Raw genomic sequence first — 21,027 nt, forward strand, 5'->3', positions numbered from 1 at the left:
AAACCACAACCTCTTCATTGGATGTCCCTCGCGAAAAGAAGAAAAGCCTCTTCATTCGATGTCACATAACGAATGCACGGGTGCAAACTCCCTCACTCGAGGGACAACGTACCTGGTAGTAAACCACGAATTGAACATCGCATAGATGGTTTAGATTTTTTTTTTGTCAGACCCAGCCTATTAGGGTTCAAGTCTAAGACTTGCCACTGGTACTCGTTTTTTCTTTGATTTATAATTTAGAGTTTTCAGTGATGTCCGTTCACTAGGAGAAGACGTTCTCATCGACTATGAGGCGCCTGTAGTGACTTCATCAATTTTAAGAGGTTGTGTTGTCTCAATATCTTGAACATGCCGTCGATTACAACACGATTATAATAATTTTCGTCAATTTCAAGATATTGTACCGACTCACTATGTCAAGATGCTTTATATATAGGGTTGGCTGAAAAACAAAAAAAAACTTACTGTGCGTGCTACGGACGTACGCGAATTGCCAACAGCGAACAGCCACCTACTCGGTAACGAAGCACAACAAAATGCTGGGATCAGGCGTGAAAACGTGACCGCGTCACTCCCAGTACACCCACAGCAACATAAAAAAGCGGTCGCACCGAGCAGGAGAAGCCACCTCGCAGTCTAACGCACCGCACCCGAGTCTCCCCGTCTGAGAACCCAACCCACTCTATGTCGGCGCCAATGCCTGGGCCGGAGGTGTTCGACGTCGTCATCTTCGGGGCCTCAGGCTTCACCGGCAAGTACGTCATCCGCGAGGCCCTCAAGTTCCTGCCCCCCAACGCCTCCCCGCTCCGGACCCTCGCGCTCGCCGGCCGCAGCCGGGAACGCGTCGCCGCTGCGCTCAGCTGGGCCGCCTCGCCGGGGCCCGTCCCGCACGTCCCCATCCTCGTCGCCGATGCCTCCGACCAAGCCTCTCTCGCCGTGGTCACCGCGCGGGCGCGCGTCCTGCTCTCCTGCGCGGGGCCCTTCCGCCTCCACGGCCGCCAGGTGGCCGCGGCCTGCGCGGAAGCAGGGACCCACTGCCTCGACATCTCCGGCGAGCCTGAGTTCATGGAGCGGGTCGAGGCCGACCTCCACGAGGTCGCCGCCAAGAACGGATCGCTGATTGTCTCCGCGTGCGGTTTTGCCTCCACCGTCGCGGACCTGGGGTTCTTGTTCCACTCCAGGCAGTGGACGCCACCGTCAGTGCCGGTGAGCGTGGTCGCGTATGTCAACCTGGAGTCGTCGGACAGAAAGATCGTCGGGAACTTCGCCACGTTTGAGTCGGCTGTTCTTGGTGTGGCCAACACCAGCCAGCTGCAAGCGCTGCGCCGGTCCCGGCCGAGGCCCGCGAAGACCAGTGTGAGTTACTAATATTCTTACAATTCACTTTTGAAATTGATGATTTACTTATTTTGACAGATTCTAAAAAAAATATTTTAACATTGGAATCTGTTGGGATGGTAATGACTCATGAGGGAATTAACAGTACTCATCATAGTTTTTTTTTTCCACGAGGTCAACGCATCTATGTAGTAGCTTGAGAGGGGTTGAGCGAAATCGAGAGACGCAACACAGACAAAGGTTTAGACAGCTTCAGGCCCCGGGAAACATTATCCGGTAATAACCCTACATGCTGTTTACGGTTAGGTCTCATTATGATCATGAGGGAGTCGCCGGTAAGCCAGCTCTTTGTGTCTAGCCCTGGAGATTATTTTTCGTCCCTCTTTGGGGAGCTCTGTCCCTCCTTATATATGTTGAAGGGGCGGGTTACATGTGGAGTCCTAGTAGGACTAGGACTAGTCTATCCTTTCTCACAAGTTGAATACAAGTCCGGATCTTGCTTCCTCGTAAAGGAAATATTCGTCATTCCTTTTCTCTTAAGCCGGCCCACCAGAGTATAAGCCAGCCTGCTGGGCCTTGGGCCTTGTTATCCGTCTGATCCGCCCGCCGGGTCTCCAATGAGTCACAATGTCCAGGCGGGTTACATGTAAACCGTCATGTCCAGGCGGATCGCCAGTGAGTCGCCAAGCTCCTGCCAGGTCTCTGGTGAGTCGCCAAGCCCGGCCGGGTCATACTGCGGGGTATATCCTCGACAATACCCATCATAGAAACTAATAAATTGATCACCTACTAACCTAATGCGGAATTTCTACTTATTTATTTGCGAGAATAATTCTTGTATTACTCATAGTTTAGGAATTACAATCTCACATCTAACAATGTCATTGATGTCCTCTCGACCCGGTCTGAGCCAAACAGCCATAGGATTGTTGGATCTACATGGATCTATCATAGTTCGCCATAAAATGACTAGCAAAATTAGAACTACGATGTTGTGAGTAATACAAGAACTATGTTATTCAATCAACTTCTTGATCTCCTCTATCAAGAAGGCATATCTTGACCTATTGCTGATTGAGCTCTTAATCATTGCTACTGCCTCCAAGCAATTGGACTCAATGTTCACAGAGAAAGTGCTCCATTGTAACACCAGTGAAAGTCCTTTTGAAATACTCCCTCCGTTTAGAATTACTTGTCGCACAAATGGATAAAAATGTATCTATCTAGAATTAAAATATGTCTAGACACATTCATTTCTCCAACTAGTAATTCCGAGCTGAGGGATAAGCTAATAATTCTGCTTCCAGAGCACTGAACACACGAAGAGCTGATTGCAAGAACAAAAAATAACGGCACCAACCTTGTCATGCAGTATCATAAACATTCCTCCAACACCATTCATGTAGGAGCCATCAGTGTTCAACTGATCACCCTCCTAGGTCGCCGCTTCCATCTGCGACTAGGTGTGGAAAACTGATTGGCATATAGTAGCTATCCATTTCCCTTTCACATGGTCGGCATCAGGCTTAGCCTCGATCGACTGAGGAGTAGCTAGGTAGCTCGATAAAAATCTGACTGAGACTTCAACAGGTGGAGCAGGTTTATGATGCACAAGTTCTTTTCATACATACCGAATTTGGCGTGCACCAACATGCTCAGCAAGATCACAGATTAGCTGCACAAATCACTCATCACCAGTTGGTTGGATTTTAATTAGTTGCAGCAGCTCCCATTCCCATGACATGGCATGCCACAGTTTCTTTGCATTTGTGCAGGAACAAAACGCATGAAAAGAATTCTCCACATCAACGCCACAAAGTGGGCATTTTTCAGTAACATCCAGATGCCGCCTTTTCATATATCGCCAAGTGGACAAAGAATTTGGGGCAATTCCCCACGCAAATGAGCGAACTTTCATGATACTGGGCAAGACCAAATAGACTTTCATCCATCACACTGACCCACTGCCTGACTACTCCCTGAGATAAGAGAAGAATTATGAACATCCTCCCTAGCTATCCGGTAGGCACACCGAACAGAGAATACAACACTTTTTTTCAGGGGCCGAGGGTAAAAAATCCTCACCAAGACGGGAGGACGGCCTGATCTTGCAATTCTCATGTTTATCCGCTGGTAAGAAGAAGATCCGAAGTTTGTTCATACCCTAGCAACCATTAAAATCTAGCAACTCTGAGACCCATTTGAAACCACATCTCCCTTTGACGAGTATTTATCAAAAAAAACTAACACTTTAGAGGTTGGTGTTCCACTAAGCTACCATTTTGAAAACGTCAATTTCTTTTACAACTTTAAGCTAACCTCGTTGCAAGACACTACCAGTTTCACTTGATGACCATTTTAGACGATTTAACCACGTTTATGACATGCATGACCCACCCGTCAGAGCTGACTTGGTAGGAAAGTCAACGCCGTTTATTTTGACCATTAAGTTAACCGTTATTACAGATCTGGCCACAGGTGCTACCCAATGGTCATGCCAAATATGTAATTTATGTCTGTTTGCTATCCTCCAAACTAGACCTTTCTTCAAAAGTTCCAAACCGTGCCTGATCACTAGCCAAGTGGATGATGGATTACCCGAAAAAACTGTGTCCTCAAGTGGATGCGGAATTTCCTTAATCTGTCTATTGAAATTCAAATAAAATATAGTCGGGGTGTGCTACGTTTCCTCACGATGAAATTAGCTTAGCTCGAGTTAGAATAGACAGGAAGTCTCGTCCAAGGTATGCTAGTGTTGTTCTATTAGTTATCATAAAACTGGAACCTTTTATATTATAAAATCCAGTTATTTGTCTCTCTGAACATTTGGAGGTTCTTCCGAAGTGCCAATTTGGACCATATACGAAGATGCATGTATTATATGTGCTGGTATTATGTGCCGATGACAATATTAGTTGGCGTGTTTTGTCTGCTGTCAGTATTCTAGTTGCATCCTTCAATTTTCTAAAACTGAAGTTTATGACAAAGCACCCTCAGCATGAGCTTGTCTTCAATAAGCTGTATGGCAGTATCCGCTGTGATCATATTCCTGATCAAGATGTAGTAAATATCTTAAAAATATTTACCATTCAGAAAATCACAACTTGTATATTGAAGGGAGTAAAAGGTCTAAAAGTTATTGGGAAATAAACATCATTGTGGTGTTACAAGATATATATTAATTAATGTCATAGTTATTGGAAATTTTCATCTTAGTAAACCCGACAAACGTATGATGGGGGAGTGATGGAAAATGCTTTATGAAGACAAAAAAAAAATGGCTTGGCGGCAAGTCCATGATCTGAATTCAACTTACGTCTGGTATTTTTAACTGTTCTTTTCTTTGTTGTGACAGATTGGGCATGGCATATAGAATCTTCAATAGTTTTGTAGTAATTCATAGTTCAAAAATCCTAGCAAAAATGTGCACCACATTTGTTATAGCCTTGATTCCGTGAATCCAATGTGTGCAATTATGACGGAATCGTTTTCTATTGGATAATTAATTAATGAACACATTTGACGTTAAGATTTCTGTATTTGTGCAGATTCCGGGTCCTCCGCCTCCCAAAGGATCGTTGATGATTGAGCATGACAAGGCACTAGGATTGTGGGCCATGAAGTTACCTTCTGCTGACACAGTGGTTGTGAAGAGAACACTAGCAAAAGTGACAGAGCATCCCGAGGGCCTTCCTTGTGCGGATGAAACCTCAGATTTTGAGAAGCATAGGAAGGAATTCTGGTCCTCTATCAAACCTGCGCATTTCGGAGTGAAGATCGGAAGCCGTTCCATCCTAGGCCTTGTGTGGTGCCTGTCTACTGCAATTTTTGTTGGCATTCTGGCGGGTTTCTCCTTCGGCAGGTCTCTCTTGCTTAAATTCCCTGAGTTCTTCTCCCTCGGGTTTTTCAGAAAGACCGGACCAACAGAAGCGGAGGTCAGCAGCGCCTCGTTCAAAACATGGTTCGTCGGCCGTGGCTACATCGATTCAGCCAACGCGTTAGAGTGTGGAAGCAAGCCAGACAAGGAGATTGTCACCAGAGTTTCAGGCCCAGAGATCGGGTACATCACGACTTCGATCGTCCTCGTCCAGTGCGCCCTCGTCCTGCTTAGCCAGCGAGCCAATCTGCCGCAAGGCGGGGTGTACACGCCCGGCGTTGTCTTCGGGCCAACGGATCTCCAGAAGCGCCTCGAGGAAAATGGCCTGTCATTCGACCTCATCTCCACGAGGACCATCCCTTAAGATGAACAGGCTAATGCTTCCTAAACTACATATCACCTGAATGTCTTGCAGGCTAGCAGTGGTCATAGCTTTGCGAATAAACATGCATGTTGTCCTTTATGTGAAGTAAACAGTATCACGACCAGACATGAAAAGCAAGAATAAGATGTGCTCGTGTAATGTGAATCGTATGTCTGTGTGAAATATATAATAAGTGTGTAATCCGTGACTTTGCTTAGTTCCGTCAAAGTGAAGAAATGTTGTCTACGTAAGTTCCAGTTTTCATATGATTATTACATGGAACATGCCAGAGTTGGAGAGTAAACTTGCTCTCTTGATTAACTAATTATCCATTACATCAGCGATTACAGATATATAAGCCCCATGAAGTGGGCACGCAGGCCCGGGGAGTCGGTTCAGATCCTATATACAAGGAGGCGTCATGCGCACTACACACACTATACAAATACATGTTAACACCCCCCCCCCCCCCTCAGATGGAACGCCGTATGGTAGGACGTTCAAGCTGGACCGAAACTCGGTGAAGATCGGCGAGGGCAGCCCCTTGGTGAACAAGTCCGCAAACTGAGAGCTGGAAGGGACATGAAGAACTCGAACTTCACCGAGTGCCACACGATCTCGAACGAAGTGAAGATCAATCTCTATGTGTTTAGTGCGCTGGTGCTGAACCGGGTTAGAAGAGAGATAGGATGCGCTGATGTTGTCACAATAGACAATGGTGGCGCGAGAGGGAGGCCGCTGGAGCTCGTGAAGAAGCTGGCGGATCCAGCAGGACTCAGCCACACAGTTGGCAACGCCACGATATTCCGCCTCGGCACTCGAGCGAGAGACGGTCGGTTGTCGTTTGGATGACCAGGAGATCAAACTGTTGCCCAAGAAAACACAGAACCCCGACGTGGATTTACGTGTATCAGGGCAGCCGGCCCAATCGGCGTCCGTATAGGACACAAGATCAAGTGACGGAGACTTGAAGAGTTGAAGGCCGTAGTGAGTGGTGCCCCGGAGATAGCGAAGAACACGCTTGATAAGCTGCATGTGAGTGTCCCGTGGTTGATGCATGAAGAGGCAAATTTGTTGCACCGCGTAGGAGATGTCCGGTCGGGTGAGGGTTAGGTATTGCAATGCGCCAGCAAGGCTCCGCTATGTGGTGGGGTTGGATAGAGGACGACCGTCGATAGCAGAAAGTTTGGCAGTGGTGTCTATAGGTGTGGAGACAGATTTGCAATTAAGCATGTTGGCACGGTCGAGGACCTCGAGAGTGTACTGTTGCTGGCTCAAGAATAAACCGGAGGTGTTGGGGGTGACATTAATGCCGAGGAAGTGATGCAACTCACCGAGATCGGACATGGCGAATTCCGCTTTGAGAGAAGCAATGATGGAATGCAAGATGTGCGGTGTACTGGCTGTAAGAATTATGTCATCAACGTACACTAGAAGATATGCAATGAAGGACCCTTGGGATAATATGAAGAGGGAAGAGTCACTTCGAGAGGCATGAAAACCATGGGAGAGCAAAAACGACTTGAAGCGATGAAACCACGTGCGGGGGGCTTGTTTCAAGCCGTAAAGAGACTTACGAAGGAGGCAAACATGATCCGGATGAGAGGGGCCGATGAAGCCGGATGGTTGGGCACAGTAGACCGTCTCCTTGAGCTCTCCATGAAGGAATGCGTTCTTGACATCGAGTTGATGGATCGACCAAGAGAAAGAGGTGGCAATGCTGAGGACCACGCGTATGGTGGCCAGCTTGACCACCAGACTGAATGTCTCATCATAGTCCACGCCTTCTTTTTGAGTGAATCCGCGAACGACCCAACGAGCTTTGTACCGCGCTAAGGAGCCATCGGGGTGAAACTTGTGACGATAAATTCATTTGCCAGTGACCACGTTAACACCTGCAGGTTTGGGAACGAAAGACCACGTCGAATTCTTGATTAAAGTAGTAAATTCATCTTGCATTGCATGCAGCCAACTGGGGTCTTTGAGAGCTGAGCGATAGGTGGCAGGGATGGGGGAGATGGTGGGTGCCGTGGTGGTGGTGAGAAAGAGGCGCTTGGGCTGGCAAAAACCAGATTTGGCGCGGGTACGCATTTTGTGCGAGTTAACGGGAGGCTGAACGGGTATTGCATGGGGCGGACGACGTTGCGGAATCTGGTAGGTGGAGGCGGGTTCGCTGGGACCAGAGGGTGGCGCGGGATCCGAAGTAGATTCGGTCGGGGGTGTAGCATGCGAGGTGGAGGCGCGATTCGAGGTGGATTGACTGGGCCCGCCGGATTGACTGGGCGGGGTGAGCGGTGATCCTGTAGGTGGGGACGACCCGGAGGACGAGGACGATTCGGTGGGGCTGGCGGAGCGTGTGGAAGGGGAGCGCGTGGAGCGGGAAGACTGGTGGGCCGATGGGTGGGGCGACGGGATTGGCGGGGCGTGGGTTGGTGCGGATGCACACGAGTGGGGGGGATCAGGTGGTGCGTCGGGATCGGAGCGGGGCAGCTGCAGCAGGATTTGGTTGGTGGGATTAGGTGTGGCAAGGGGCTGGGTGGTCGACGGTGTGGCATGCACATACGGAAAAACGGATTCATCAAAAACGACGTGGCGAGAGATGATGACACGGCGTGAAGCTAAGTTGTAGCAACGATATCCTTTATGCTCAAGTGGGTAACCTAGGAAAACGCACCGGGTGGACCGGGGGGCAAGTTTGTTGGAAGAGGTGGCGTATAAGTTAGGAAAGCATAGGCACCCAAATACGCGAAGATGATCGTAGGAGGGATGAACACCGTGGAGACGAAAGTAGGGCGTGGAGCCATGGATGGCACGGGAGGGTCGACGGTTGAGAAGGTAGGTAGCCATGTGGAGTGCCTCAACCCAAAACGGGGGAGTAAGGTTGGCTTGAAAAATGAGTGTGCGCACAACGTCATTTGTGGTGCGTAGGAGACGTTCCGCCTTGCCATTTTGAGGGGAAGTGTGAGGACATGAGAAGCGGCAGGAGACGCCGTGAGTAGAGAAGAAGGAGCGAAGGGCGGAGTTGATGAACTCACCACCATTGTCGCATTGGATAGCTTTGATGACTACGTGGTATTGGGTGCATACATGAGCAAAGAAGCGTTGCAAAGTGAGGGACGTGTCCGATTTTCGCCGTAGGGGGAAAGACCAAGAGAAGTGAGAGTAATCGTCGAGAACAATCAAATAATATTCATAGCCGGAGAAACTCACAACCGGCGAGGTCCATAAGTCACAGTGAATAAGCTCAAATGGCGCATAAGTGCGGCTAGAAGAAGAGGAAAAAGGGAGTCTAGGTTGGTGCCCTAGTTGACATGCAGTACAAGGGCCATTGTATGGCTTATTACACGGGAAGGAAAAAGTGCTAGAAATGGATTGAAAAGCTTGTTTGCTTGGATGGCCGAGGCGACGGTGCCACACATCGCCGTCGGAGGTCGTAGCAGAGAGAGCAGTGCACCACGTCGTGTTGTTGCCGAAGAATGGGTAGAGGTCGCCGGAGATAGCGGAGATCAGGATTACCCTCCGTGTGCGAAGATCCTTCACAAGAAAGCCAAAGGGGTAAAACTCGATGGAACAAAAATTATCTTTTGTGAATTGACGAACGGAGATAAGGCTAGTGGAGACGGAGGGAGAGTAGAGGATGTTGCGGAGATGGAAATTGTGGGGAGGGAGTGTGGTGGAGCCGGTGGCATGAATAGGGAGATGATGGCCATTGCCTACTACAATGCTAGAGAATTTACGCTGTAAAGAAGAGTCCGAGCGGGTGAGGTTACCAGGGTTGCCGGTGACGTGGTTGGAGGTGCCACTGTCGAGGTACCACTCATTGGAAGGAGCGGTGTTGTTGAAGCCCTGGTTGCTGTAGGCGGCGTGGAGGAGAGCCAGGTGATCCCATGAAGGCTGCTGGTACGGAGAGGGCACGCCGTAGGGCGTGTACTACATCGGGTACGCCTGAGCATGAGACCCCGGACGTGGACCGAGGACGCCAGCCACGTTCGGTGGCACCCAGCCAGGGCGCGGTGGAGGGATGGCCATGCCGTACGGGGCGAAGAACCCCATGTAAGGGTTGAACGGCGCAGAAGACGAGCCGCCACGTCCTTGCTGGCCGCCGCGGCCACGACCACGGCCACGGCCGCGCCCGCGTCCGCGGTCACCACCGCGATCGCCCCCACGGTCACCACCGTCGCCGCGAGGGTTGTAGTCGCGGCCGGGAGCGCGGTCCACCCGATCCTGAGGCCGATCCACCCGATCGCCCGAGTGGGAAGTAGAGCCCACGCCGCTGTTGGAGCCGGAGGCACCGGACGGGCCGCCGAACCCTTGAACGGCAAGGACCGTGGCCGGGGCCTCTGCGGTGCGCTGAGCGAGGTTCTCCTCGGCGAGCTTCAGGCGCGAGAAGACGGTCTCGAACGGGGGCAGGGGAACCGTGTCCCCCAGCACGACCCGGATGGTGTCGAGACGGCCGTCAATACCGTGGAGGAACTGCGTGGTGAGGTCCACCTCGGAGACCGCGTGGTCGATGTCGGCGAGACCCGCAGTGAGCAGCTTCATGCGTCGCGCATACTCGTCGACGGAGAGATCGCCCTGTTTAAGGTTGCGGTATTGGCGGTTGAGCGTCATGTAGCGAGCCGCGTGATTGGCGAGGAAGTAGTCCCGGATCCGGGTCCAGAGATCGAAAGTGGTGGTGGCGCCGATCACGTGGTCAACGATCTGATTGGAGAGGGCGGCGTACATGGCGAGGGCGACGCGGGTGTCAAGTTCACGATACTGACTGTCGGCGTTGGGTGGAAGAGGGTGTTCGATGAGATACTGGATGCCATAGCAGATCAGGACCATAAGGAAGAACGATTTCCACTTGTGGTAATTGTGTTCGGCGGGTTTGAGCAGAAACTTGATGTGGTTAGTGAGATCGACGTTGAGAATGGGGTGTTTGGCCGGAGTGGCCGGTGGCAGCGGCGGCGCAGTGGAGTTGAAGAGAGGAGCGAACTGAGAGGAGGAAGGAGCGGTGGCGCTAGGGTGGGCGGGGATGGTGCCGAAGATGAGCGGGGGGCTAGTGCTTGTACCAGAGATGGCCGAAGAAGGAGCCACGGAGGAGGAGAAGAGGGGCGACGAGCCGGAGGAGAGGATCGCCGCGGAGGAGGAAGAAGAGTGTTGCTCCGACATGGCGGTGGCCTGGAGACTACTAATACCAAGTTGGAGAGTAAACTTGCTCTCTTGATTAACTGATTATCCATTACATCAGCGATTACAGATATATAAGCCCCATGAAGTGGGCACGCAGGCCCGGGGAGTCGGTTCAGATCCTATATACAAGGAGGTGTCATGCGCACTACACACACTATACAAATACATGTTAACAGCCAGGGCCATCTTCATAAATTCGGGCCCCGGGCGAAAAACTAATATGGGGCCCAAATATTTGAACAATTCATATAACAAAAGAATTAATATGTGTAAAGGATACTCTCATTTGATTACATGTTTTATTTTTGAGAAATTCATATAACAAAGTCTTGAGCTGAATAAGAACAAGATGGAAAGATGGGTGATACCACGATACAACTTGCAGGTAATGGATTTTCCAAGTTGCATGAATCGTGTACCTTTATAGTATGTAAACTGAGATAGGATTTTCTTCTAGTGCTGCATGGCCTGATTATGGAGAGGGAATCCATCAACAGGTTAATTGAGCAGGCAATATTAGATGAGGATGGAAGAGGGGTCAAACTGCTCAGGCTTGGACAATTGGACTCCTAAGTCATGCATGTTGACAAAACTTTTCTTGCTTACCCACCATCGTTTTCACTTTTAGTGAGATTTTGATGAATTTCATTGAATATTAATAATTTCAGTGGACAGCAATATCTTTACCTTTTTGCCAAATTATTTCAGTCATTTCACTTATACAGAAGAATACATATATTTTTCAAAAATTTCAATTTTTTTTGAGTTTTAAGTGAACGTCTCGGTCCTTTGGCCGGAATGCAAACCGAAATCACTGAAATTCAGTAATTCTGATAGGTGCTGAAATTTTTCTGAAAGTTAAATTTAAAACCACGCGCGTAACTCATTCTTTATACTTTCTTTCACTTGACACTTAGCTTCTGATCGGGTCAAAAAACATTCAGAAATGTTGGCAAAAAAACTATCCAAGGACAACCTTTCGATTACTCAGACAAGCTTGTGGAACTAATATGGTTTTTACTAGAAGTATTACAAGAGTCAGATGCACTCTTTGCACAAAAATGGTTAGCACAAATATATTAACCCTCATGTTGTTTGTCCCAGGAAAAATAACTCAATGGAAGTGGTGAATTGTTTAGACAAAAGTATTCAAAATTGAGAGTTTGACTTGTTGATGGAAGTGGCATAGCAACAATAGTTATTCTCAAGAGCATCCATTTAGATACAAAGTGGGTGTTTCTCAGTGGAGGCGATTCCAAGGTAGTACATGCCACAACTACAGCTTTATGTGAGAGAGGTGTCCAGGTACCTATCACCTTGCTACTTTGTTGATTTCACTTATTTGCTCACTGTTTATATGAATTGGTCTCATTTCTCGAAAAGGATGACTATAAATATGCAATTTTGTGTAGGTAATCATGAACCAAAAGAAGGAATATGGAATTCTCAAACTGCGAGTTGCAGAGAGCAGCACTGCCTATCTGAAATTCTGCAGTGATGAAATACCTCAGGTAAAAGTTACTGAATGAAAACACTCGAGAAACTTTCTAGGGTGCAGATATTGTAAGTGGGGTATAGTATAACTACTAGAGATATTGGGAAGGATTGTGAATGCTTCTATAAACCTTGCGAAAATAATACATCCAATGTTTTATTGGTGGAGAACAGTAGCACATATTATGCTAGTGTCATCTACCAGCAAATGTCATGAAATTACAATGTAAGCCAATGTTGCTAGCATATATAGTGTAGGAACAAACACTCCGAGAAACAATATATTCAATGATTACTTCTTCACTGCTACAGATCTGGATATATAGGAGATATCATAGATGATAAGCAACAAATGGGGGCAATTTACATCACAGTTTCCCCTTAAGAAGGCACGCAAGGATTGCACTTGCTTGAGTAACCCTGCAATGAAGATCCCAAAGGCAATGCGGAATGTCCACACCAGTGAGACATACTAACAATATGTTCTCATTATTAGCTGATTCTGTAAATCTCGATAAAAGCAAAATAGGATGATTTGATGTCCATAATCTGATAGACACTGACATGTGTTGCTACTCGCATTGTGAATAGAATTGCCTTCCAAGAAGGGTGATGAGCGCATGGCACATTGCTGCAGTGGTACATGCACTAGATGGTTGGAGCCTCTCCATGAGTGCGGAGATGATATGATGGACACAACAAAGGTCTGGCCGACAAGTATTGAGTGCGGATTCATTCCTCTCTAAAAAGCTTTATTCTTCTGAATCCTCACGTATATGTTGCTTAATAATGGTGGGAAGTTGAGATTCAGCATTATGGAGTGTCAGATAAGTTTATTGGCTTACTAGCTTCATTGGGCAGGAATGCATTTGGATAGAAAACCCTAAACACGGTATCAATAGAAAAATACTTAGTTGTATGAGTACATGAAATGTATGAATCGCCAACTCACAGAAACTCATTAAAACATGTGCCGCATTATTAGTGATATTCAGAGGGTGCAAATCACTGAAAAATAGTGCTCTATAGCACCGCTAATAGCACGCTATAGCGTGTAGAGAATTGTATCACTAAATATACCAGTGTACAATGTCTTGCTAATAGCATGCTATAGAATAGTATAATTTAGGGGGTGGCGCTATTTTCTATAGGACGCTATTTTTTACCATGAAAAAATTGAACTATGTACAGAACCTGAGTTGTTTTGAATTATTTTCCTTGTTGGGTATATGAGCTATGATTGTTGTATACTTTTGGAATCTAGACAATAAAAGCTACAGGAAATTGAACACAATTTCAGCCCACATGACAGGGGTTCTTAATTCATTGGGTTCTAATAGGGCACCAAAAGTTCATGGACTAAAATTTAGGGTGCCAAAAAGTGTTTTTTAGGCTCCAAAAAATGTCCAACTCCAAAAGTTGCCATTAAATAGGTTACCAAAAAAAATGTCGACGCGACCTGGACCTCCACCTTGGATTGCCGGCTGCCGCGGCCAAATTGGCGCCATCCCGTGAGCCATGGGGCCTCTTCTCGTCATCACAAGCACACAAGCGACCTTGCAGAGCCTTTGGATTTGGACAAGTTCTCAGCAAGGTCCACGGCCCCGAGACCCTTCCCCACAAGCCCGCACGCTGGCAGGGGCACGCAGCGACCCTTGTCCTCTGTGCGTGCCTACGCACAGCTCCCTGGCAGCCCATCTTCTCCAAGCGGGTGCTCCGCTCGCAGCCATAGCTCGCCCAGCTCGACCATGGCGCAGACAGAACCGGAGCTCTCCGCGACAGAGACAAATCAACCCGGGAAAGAGGCGAAAGGGGAGGGGTTCGATTGGAGTCTGTCGGGCTTCCGAACAACATCGATCGGTGGCATGAGTTTTGCAGCCGGCGGCAGTCATGGGAGGGCCGCTGGCGGGCGGACTGAAACTGCCGGATGGGCAGTCGGGGCAGCGCGCTGCGTTTTTTGGTTTGGGGCAGCCGTAGCTGGTGTTTATTTTTTATTTTTCATTAATATGAGAAACTGTGGCATTTGTTCGGGCTGCCCAAAAAACTTTGATGCAAAATTTAGATCGAAGAAAAATGTGGAAGCTGCGTTTTTGGGTCCAAAAACACTAAAAACGGTTATGGCCTAGAGGACTTACATTAGAGATGCTCTAAAATGACCTATCGGTGATGATATATGGTTAAGAAACACGGGCTATACCATTCAAATGAGGTGGTTAAGTCAATAAGAAAACCCTCATCTAAAGTGGGTTTCAATATGCCATCAATCTTTCATCTTGAATACTCGCTCTATTACAAACCAGACATTTATTTGTGGATCTGTTCAAGAAGGAAGCACCACATAAGGAGGGTGTCGACCCTTTGCCACTGATTCTGCCAACCGCCATTCCTAACGACGCTTGCTCCTCCACTGAGGGGGAGATCCCCTCCTCCTCCGACTCCATGCTTACCGGCTTCACAGACTAACAGTCTAATTAGAGTTCCATTTTAAGAGTAGCCTTGTTAGATATTTTGATGCTTATGTGGTGAATATAGTTGCAGATGTCTACTCGGAGTATAACTTGAGAAGAACTTGTGACGTTGCTTTTGGGTATATGAATCATTAATGCTTATGTTGGCTATATTACTTGTGGTCTTCTAAACTTCTGTTCGCTTCTCCTGTTTTGCTTGTTCAAATCATATTCTTCTATTGCTAGATGAGGTGGTATGCAGTGTGTAGAGGGAGGTCTCCTGGATTGTACGATTCGTGGGAGGAATGTCGTGAACAGGTGAATGGGTTATAACACTAGCTCCTATAAAGGGTTTCCAACTAGGCAACGTGCAGAGGATCATTACTCCCAGTTCCTCCTCAGAGCGAGGTCTCCTGGAGTGTACGATTCGTGGGAGGATCATTGCTCCCAGTTCCTTCTCAGAGCGAAGCGCGATGATGGAGTAGGCAAGGGTGTCGGTCAGACCTGGTTTGGTGGCCTGAAGAACCTGATAATCTTCGTCCAGTTCGTCATCATTTTGGTGTTGATGATACCTTGTGCACGGTTAGTATACATTGGGACAAATGTTACTTCTTTTCTACTGATGTCCCACTTTTTTTTCTATAACTGATGAAATATCTTTTGTGATGATTTTGCAGATGCTTTAATAAAATGTGAACGATGGAGCTCATGGGCGCTAACTTGATGGAATTACATGCTATGTTCATAGCAGTGGAGCTCATGGAGCTTATGTTACCTATTGCCTATATATTATGCAACTATGTTACATATTATGCACTCGTGAACTTGCTTTTGGCTCCGAATTTGTTGGATGTGTATGCACTTGATGGAGATATATATGCATGTGTGAACTTGACGTGTAGTATCTATATATTGTTGGATATGTATTCATGTTTTAAACTTGATGGGGATGTCTATGCATGTGTGATCTTGATGAATCTATATATTGTTGGTTATTTTGGTTTCAATTGCAGAGCTGTCAAAGAAAGTAATTAAAAAAACAGTTTGGTCGATACGCCGAGTATTACACTCGGCTTGCACCCTCTAAGCCGTATGGCCCAGTATAAAACACTCGGCGTATATACTCTAAGCCATGTCGCCCAGAAAGTACACTCGGCGTATTAGTGCCAAAAGCCCCAGTGACACAGCTACTGCTTGCCCTATAAGCCGCGTGTCAACCCGAGGCACACTCGGCTTAGTTTCACAGTGTGGAAAATATGAGATGATTGAATATTATGTTGTATTGATCTGATCCGTGTATGGGGTATATATAAAGGTACAATGGAGGGAGAGAGATTTGAAGTAGAGGACAAGTTAAATCTATCCTATCTCTATCTTTTATGTCTATCTTAAACGTAAATATTCTTCTAACATTCCCCCTTAGTCGTAGCGGGAGTGAAGGGGACGATTAAGACTAAATTTGAAGTCTTGCTCTTTTGTCGTCTTCTCCACTTCACCATCATCAACGGCGTCTCTAATGGGTCGGCAGTTAGGGCGGTGATTGCGTCCCCTTCTGGTGCCTTCCCGCCTTCTCCTCTATTCCCTCCCGAAGTCACAGCGGGAGTGACGTGGACGCTAGTGATGACCACTGCGCCATCATCTACTGTGTCTCTAATGGCTGACGGGTTGGCACCTGAGGCGGTAACTGCGTCCCTTCTGGTGCCTTCCTCATCTCTCCTCTGTTCCCTCCCGCAGTCACAGCGGGAGTGGCGTGCACGCTAGTGACGACGTGAACGCTGTTGACTGGAGTTGTTGCCAATGAGTTGTTGTAGACGTAGGCCTGTATGTCGATGTCGAGGTAGCCGATCATGATGTAGCTATGGTCGAGGTAGCCGTGGTCGATGATGTAGTCATCGCGGATGATGAAGCCGCACAAAGTCAGAGGCGCAAAAAAAAGCGCTATGTTGTAGATGACGGAGCTGCAGTCATGGACAATGCACCTTGCGGATGTCAGAGGGTGCCGTCAGCGATGAGTCCACCGGTTTTGCCAGGACCGGAGGAAACCCATCGAGCACACATAGGTTTTGCCAGAACCGTATGGCCGTGTAGGGTCATCACTGTAGTGACGCCGTGTCGATGCAGTCGTGCTGTTGTGGATGACGCGGTCGATGCCATCGTGGTGACGTGATCACTGCTGTCGTCGTGCTCACGTCTTGCAGAAAAGTCTGTCAGAGGACGCTAGGTGTCTATTTTGTGGACAAGGCATCGACGATGTGTTGACGAAGATGTTGGTGAAGACCTTGGTGATGAAGTGTCGGCGATGGCGCCGCAGCGACTGTGTCGATGATAATGTGTCGCTTGAAGGTATCCCTTGTGATGACTAAGTGTCGATACCGTGTCGTGCCAAAAAAGTCGATGAAGATTGCATCTCGTTCCACACCGGTCTGATGTGTGGATGGTGCATGTTGAGATCGCTTCTGTAGATGTGCTCGATGAAGATATTTTTTTCTCAGGCACGCTGAAGTCCTACAGCTTGGTGTCGCTCGGTTCGGAAGATGTCGGCGTTGATGCAGATTGGTTCGGTGTTTCTGCAGAAATCAGACTTGATGTAGATCGCTTGATACAGGCGCCGGTTGGCGGCTGGTGTGTCGCTCAGGCACGCGGCCCTCCCGGGGTCGATGCCCGCGTATGCGCGACCGGAGGTGCAGCTGGCGGTTGGCGGCGATGGCTTGTGTGGGCATGAGGAGGCACGTGTTGGAGTCCAGGTTTTGCTGCATGCATCTCCTTGCACGAGATTGGTTTGCATGGCCAGGTGCATGATTCGTGGATGGATATGTGTGCATGCAAGCTTGCTTTGCATGGACGTACTTACAGATGGCTGGACGAACCTTTGGTGAAGCTTGATGTCGAGGGGCAAGGTGATGTGCGGTTGATGAAGATCGGATCGCATGCCTCTTGGAGGAGCCGGCGGCCGCTGTTCTGGATCACACTCGCACGATGGTGTTGACATCTGTGCGCGTGGCCAAATTGAGGAGGGCACCGTGCCGCTCATAATAGATCGATCCGTGGCGTTGTTGACGTCGTAGCCGAGGGATCGATCCGCTGTTTGTCGGCAGGTGGTGTGCGCTATCTGCGGCGCATGGCTCGGAGCAGCAGCACATGGTACCCCACGTCCATGGTTGCTGGCTTGAAGTTGCGTCGGAGGTCGTTGGCACCGGGCCGCCGAAGCATTTACTTTTGCTGAAGATTTTCGCCGGATAATGGGGTAGATCAATAGGTTTATTTGAAGGCTATGGAAAACTAATCTAATTGGATTTTAAAAACCAAAATTGGATCTAAACTACAAGACCAGTCTAATCTTTGATTTCCCGGGTGCCACGCCCCCTGGAAGAGGAGATTAATCTCTCCGGGGGCGGCGCGCTGCGGAAGTAGTGGAAGAATCTAGGATCGACGTCGTTGGACAAACCGCTCTAATACCGTATGAAAAATATAAAACCCTAAAGTTATGTGTTGTATTGATCTCATGATCTGTCCCTCGTAGGGATATATATAAAGTACAACGTGGAAGAGGCTTGAAGTACAAGGCAAAATATTGTGTGTCTAAACTAAGTCTATCTGTATCTCCTTATTTCTAGCTAATTACATTTATACTTCTAACACGCAGAAGCCGTGTATGCTTTGTGTACTAGACTTATGGACATACACGGCTTATATGTACGCCGTTTGTTCTTGAAGGCACACGAGCTTAGCATATACTCAGCTTATGGCCATCCCACGTGGCGTTCATTAGTGCGGCCGACCGTGATCTCGCTCTTGTTGCCGTGTGCCAGCGCATAATACTCGGTTTATGCGTAAGCCGAGTGCCCGATAACTGACACTTAACTTAGCTTATCGGCGCTAAGCCGATCAAATGTAAGCTGTGTGTTGTACGTCGAGTGTAACACTCGGTGTACTGTTTGCCTGGTTTGAAATGTCTTTTATCATGTATGAAACATACCGGAAAATGCCTTTGGTGATCGAGCTCACTGGAGGTCTTCAGATTCAAAATTCAAATTTCTTCAAAATTTATATTTTTACATTTCAAAAAGTTCTAAAAAAATTACAGATATACATGAAGGCATAACACACATGTGTGTAGAATTTCAGGGCAAAACACGTTGAAATGAGGGCTGTGCAAAAAAGACAAATCTAGGGCTGTTTAATACATGATACTATTCATCCTCTCAGGCCATGAATTCGTCTTCTTTGTATAGGTCGCATTTCAATGTATTTTATCATGAAATTTTACACACATGTGGGTTACATCCTTACATACATGCATAATTTTTTTCAAAATGTTTTGTAACATAGAAGTTTGAATTTAAAATTTTCAAAAACAAAGGCCTCCATGGAGCTCGGTCACCAAAACGCCATTCTCTGAAACATACACGGCTTACAATGTTTTTCCTGCAGTGTGGGTTTCAATATGCCTTCAATCTTTCGTCTTGAATACTCCCTCCGTTACAAACCAGACATTTATTTAGAAGAAATGCAAAATTTGGCGCTAGCCCAGGTCACCGATGTGTTGTTGGCGATCATCGTTGTCCTATTCTGCCTTCATTCTCACGGCTGCTCCTGACAAGTTGCTATCACCGTACGTCTTTGTTGCTGCAATGAGCAAGGATGAGGCAAACCTGTTGGAGGATGGTAGGCGTGTGCCGTAGCAACTTGACACGAGCATAGGTTTTAGAGAATGTTGAGCCGTGCGTGCTGTGTCTCTATTGTACTTGAACTCTTGAATTCTCATGAACTCTTCTACTGGCTATCCGTTAACCATCCTGCCGTCCGTAACTAATAAATACAAGCATGGGCATAAGCAAGGCTTGTGCATCTACGCTCTTTAGCACCATGCACTAGCTAGCAGGAGCAAGATCAGGGTTAAGAAACTTCCTATATGTCTGAGGCGGCTTTCAAGGCGGCCTCCATCTTTTGCTTTCGAGGGGTGCTCATTGAAGATGGTATTTGTACTCGCAAGAGAGTGAAGTTGTTAGATGTGTTTTTGTGATGTCCTTACACTTTTCGACCTCGATGTCGATATTAACAGCTGGTGGTTGTGTGAACCCTTGAGAAATCCTATTCCACAATAAAATTGTGGATAATGCTCACATGCATGGGCGACCTATGAAGATCTTGATCGCTTAGCTTGGCTCGTTGCTCCGCTCACTTATTTTTTCTTTTCGCCCGCTCTACTGCTAGCTAAAACTATTGTTTTATAGTTGAAAATTTTAGCTAAATCAGAAGATCTTCCATAATTTAGAAAATGGGCCCAAGATGTGTCAGGAGGCTTCAAATCTAAGGGAGCTTAGGCCAACTCTAACCGATTTCCTATCTGACGTTAGAGGAGGATAAACTTCATTTTTCTCCAGTAACCAGCACCCAACAGATCCCCTGAACTGAATAGCAGAGGATATTTTATCCTCCGGCGTCTATCCCGCGCCCAAATTTGCTCGGAAGCTACTGCTTGGAGGAAAAAATCTTCTACCCTATGATGCCTCACCCATCCAGCTCCAACGCCGCATCTACGCCGATGCCATCCTGCGCACCCCCGCCGCCATGGACGATCCATAGGCCCCACCATGGTCCTTGCCCTCAGATTTGTGTCTCTCTCGCGCCATCACCAGTGCAGAATCGGTAGATCTATTGCTACCATCGCCGGCAACGAGGCCTTTGCCATGGATTGGCCGGTTACTGAACCACACAGCCTGACAATGCCTCTGCATCGCATGCAGGTATGGCCTTCGCCTGTAGCCACACGGCTCTCACTTGTTGGAGGTTCGCCGGTAAAGACACGCCCGACTGTCGGCCGGGCTTGGCACTACCTGCTCGTCGGCTCCTCATTGCCGGTCAAAGTGCTACGACTGCCCGTGCAGGTGGTGTGCCGCGTTTCCATCACGCCAGAACACCCCGGATGGGTGTTCTTCAAGTGCAAAAAAGATGGGGTGAACACCCCCGATAGGTGTTCTTCAAGTGCAAAAAAGATGGGGTGAGTGCTTCTTTTGATTCAGTTGTATTTTGGATTTGGCGCCGTTTGTAGCTCATTGATTGCTCAAATTTATGTGTAGGATGGATGTAAATTTTGGCATTGGAAAGAAGGATATATCGATTTATTAATAGCGAGAAATGAAAATAAAATAATTGTTTTACTCCATTATATTTAGGGGATCAGCTAGGTCCGTCTAATACTTAGTGGAGTAAAAATACTTCTTCAGTTTTAGAGGATTCGGTTAGAATTGCCCTTAGTACGTGAATAAATGATATCACCGTCTCTGTTGCTTTCAAATGGGCGTGGACAAGTAAAGATGAGGCAAAGGAGG

General features: G+C 47.7%; 1 protein-coding gene across 1 annotated transcript; it reads left to right on the forward strand.

The window, feature by feature from the left end:
- Nucleotides 1-648: 648 nt before the first annotated feature.
- On the forward strand, nucleotides 649-5,604 carry LOC123154962 (probable mitochondrial saccharopine dehydrogenase-like oxidoreductase At5g39410). Its single transcript, XM_044573552.1, has 2 exons — nucleotides 649-1,356; nucleotides 4,887-5,604. Exons 1-2 carry the CDS (start codon nucleotides 685-687, stop codon nucleotides 5,577-5,579), a joined length of 1,365 nt encoding a protein of 454 aa, XP_044429487.1. The 5' UTR covers nucleotides 649-684; the 3' UTR covers nucleotides 5,580-5,604.
- The last annotated feature ends 15,423 nt before the right edge of the window (nucleotides 5,605-21,027 follow it).

Source organism: Triticum aestivum, chromosome 7A (genome assembly GCF_018294505.1).
Source record: "Triticum aestivum cultivar Chinese Spring chromosome 7A, IWGSC CS RefSeq v2.1, whole genome shotgun sequence".
In the NCBI taxonomy this organism is placed as follows: Eukaryota; Viridiplantae; Streptophyta; class Magnoliopsida; order Poales; family Poaceae; genus Triticum; species Triticum aestivum.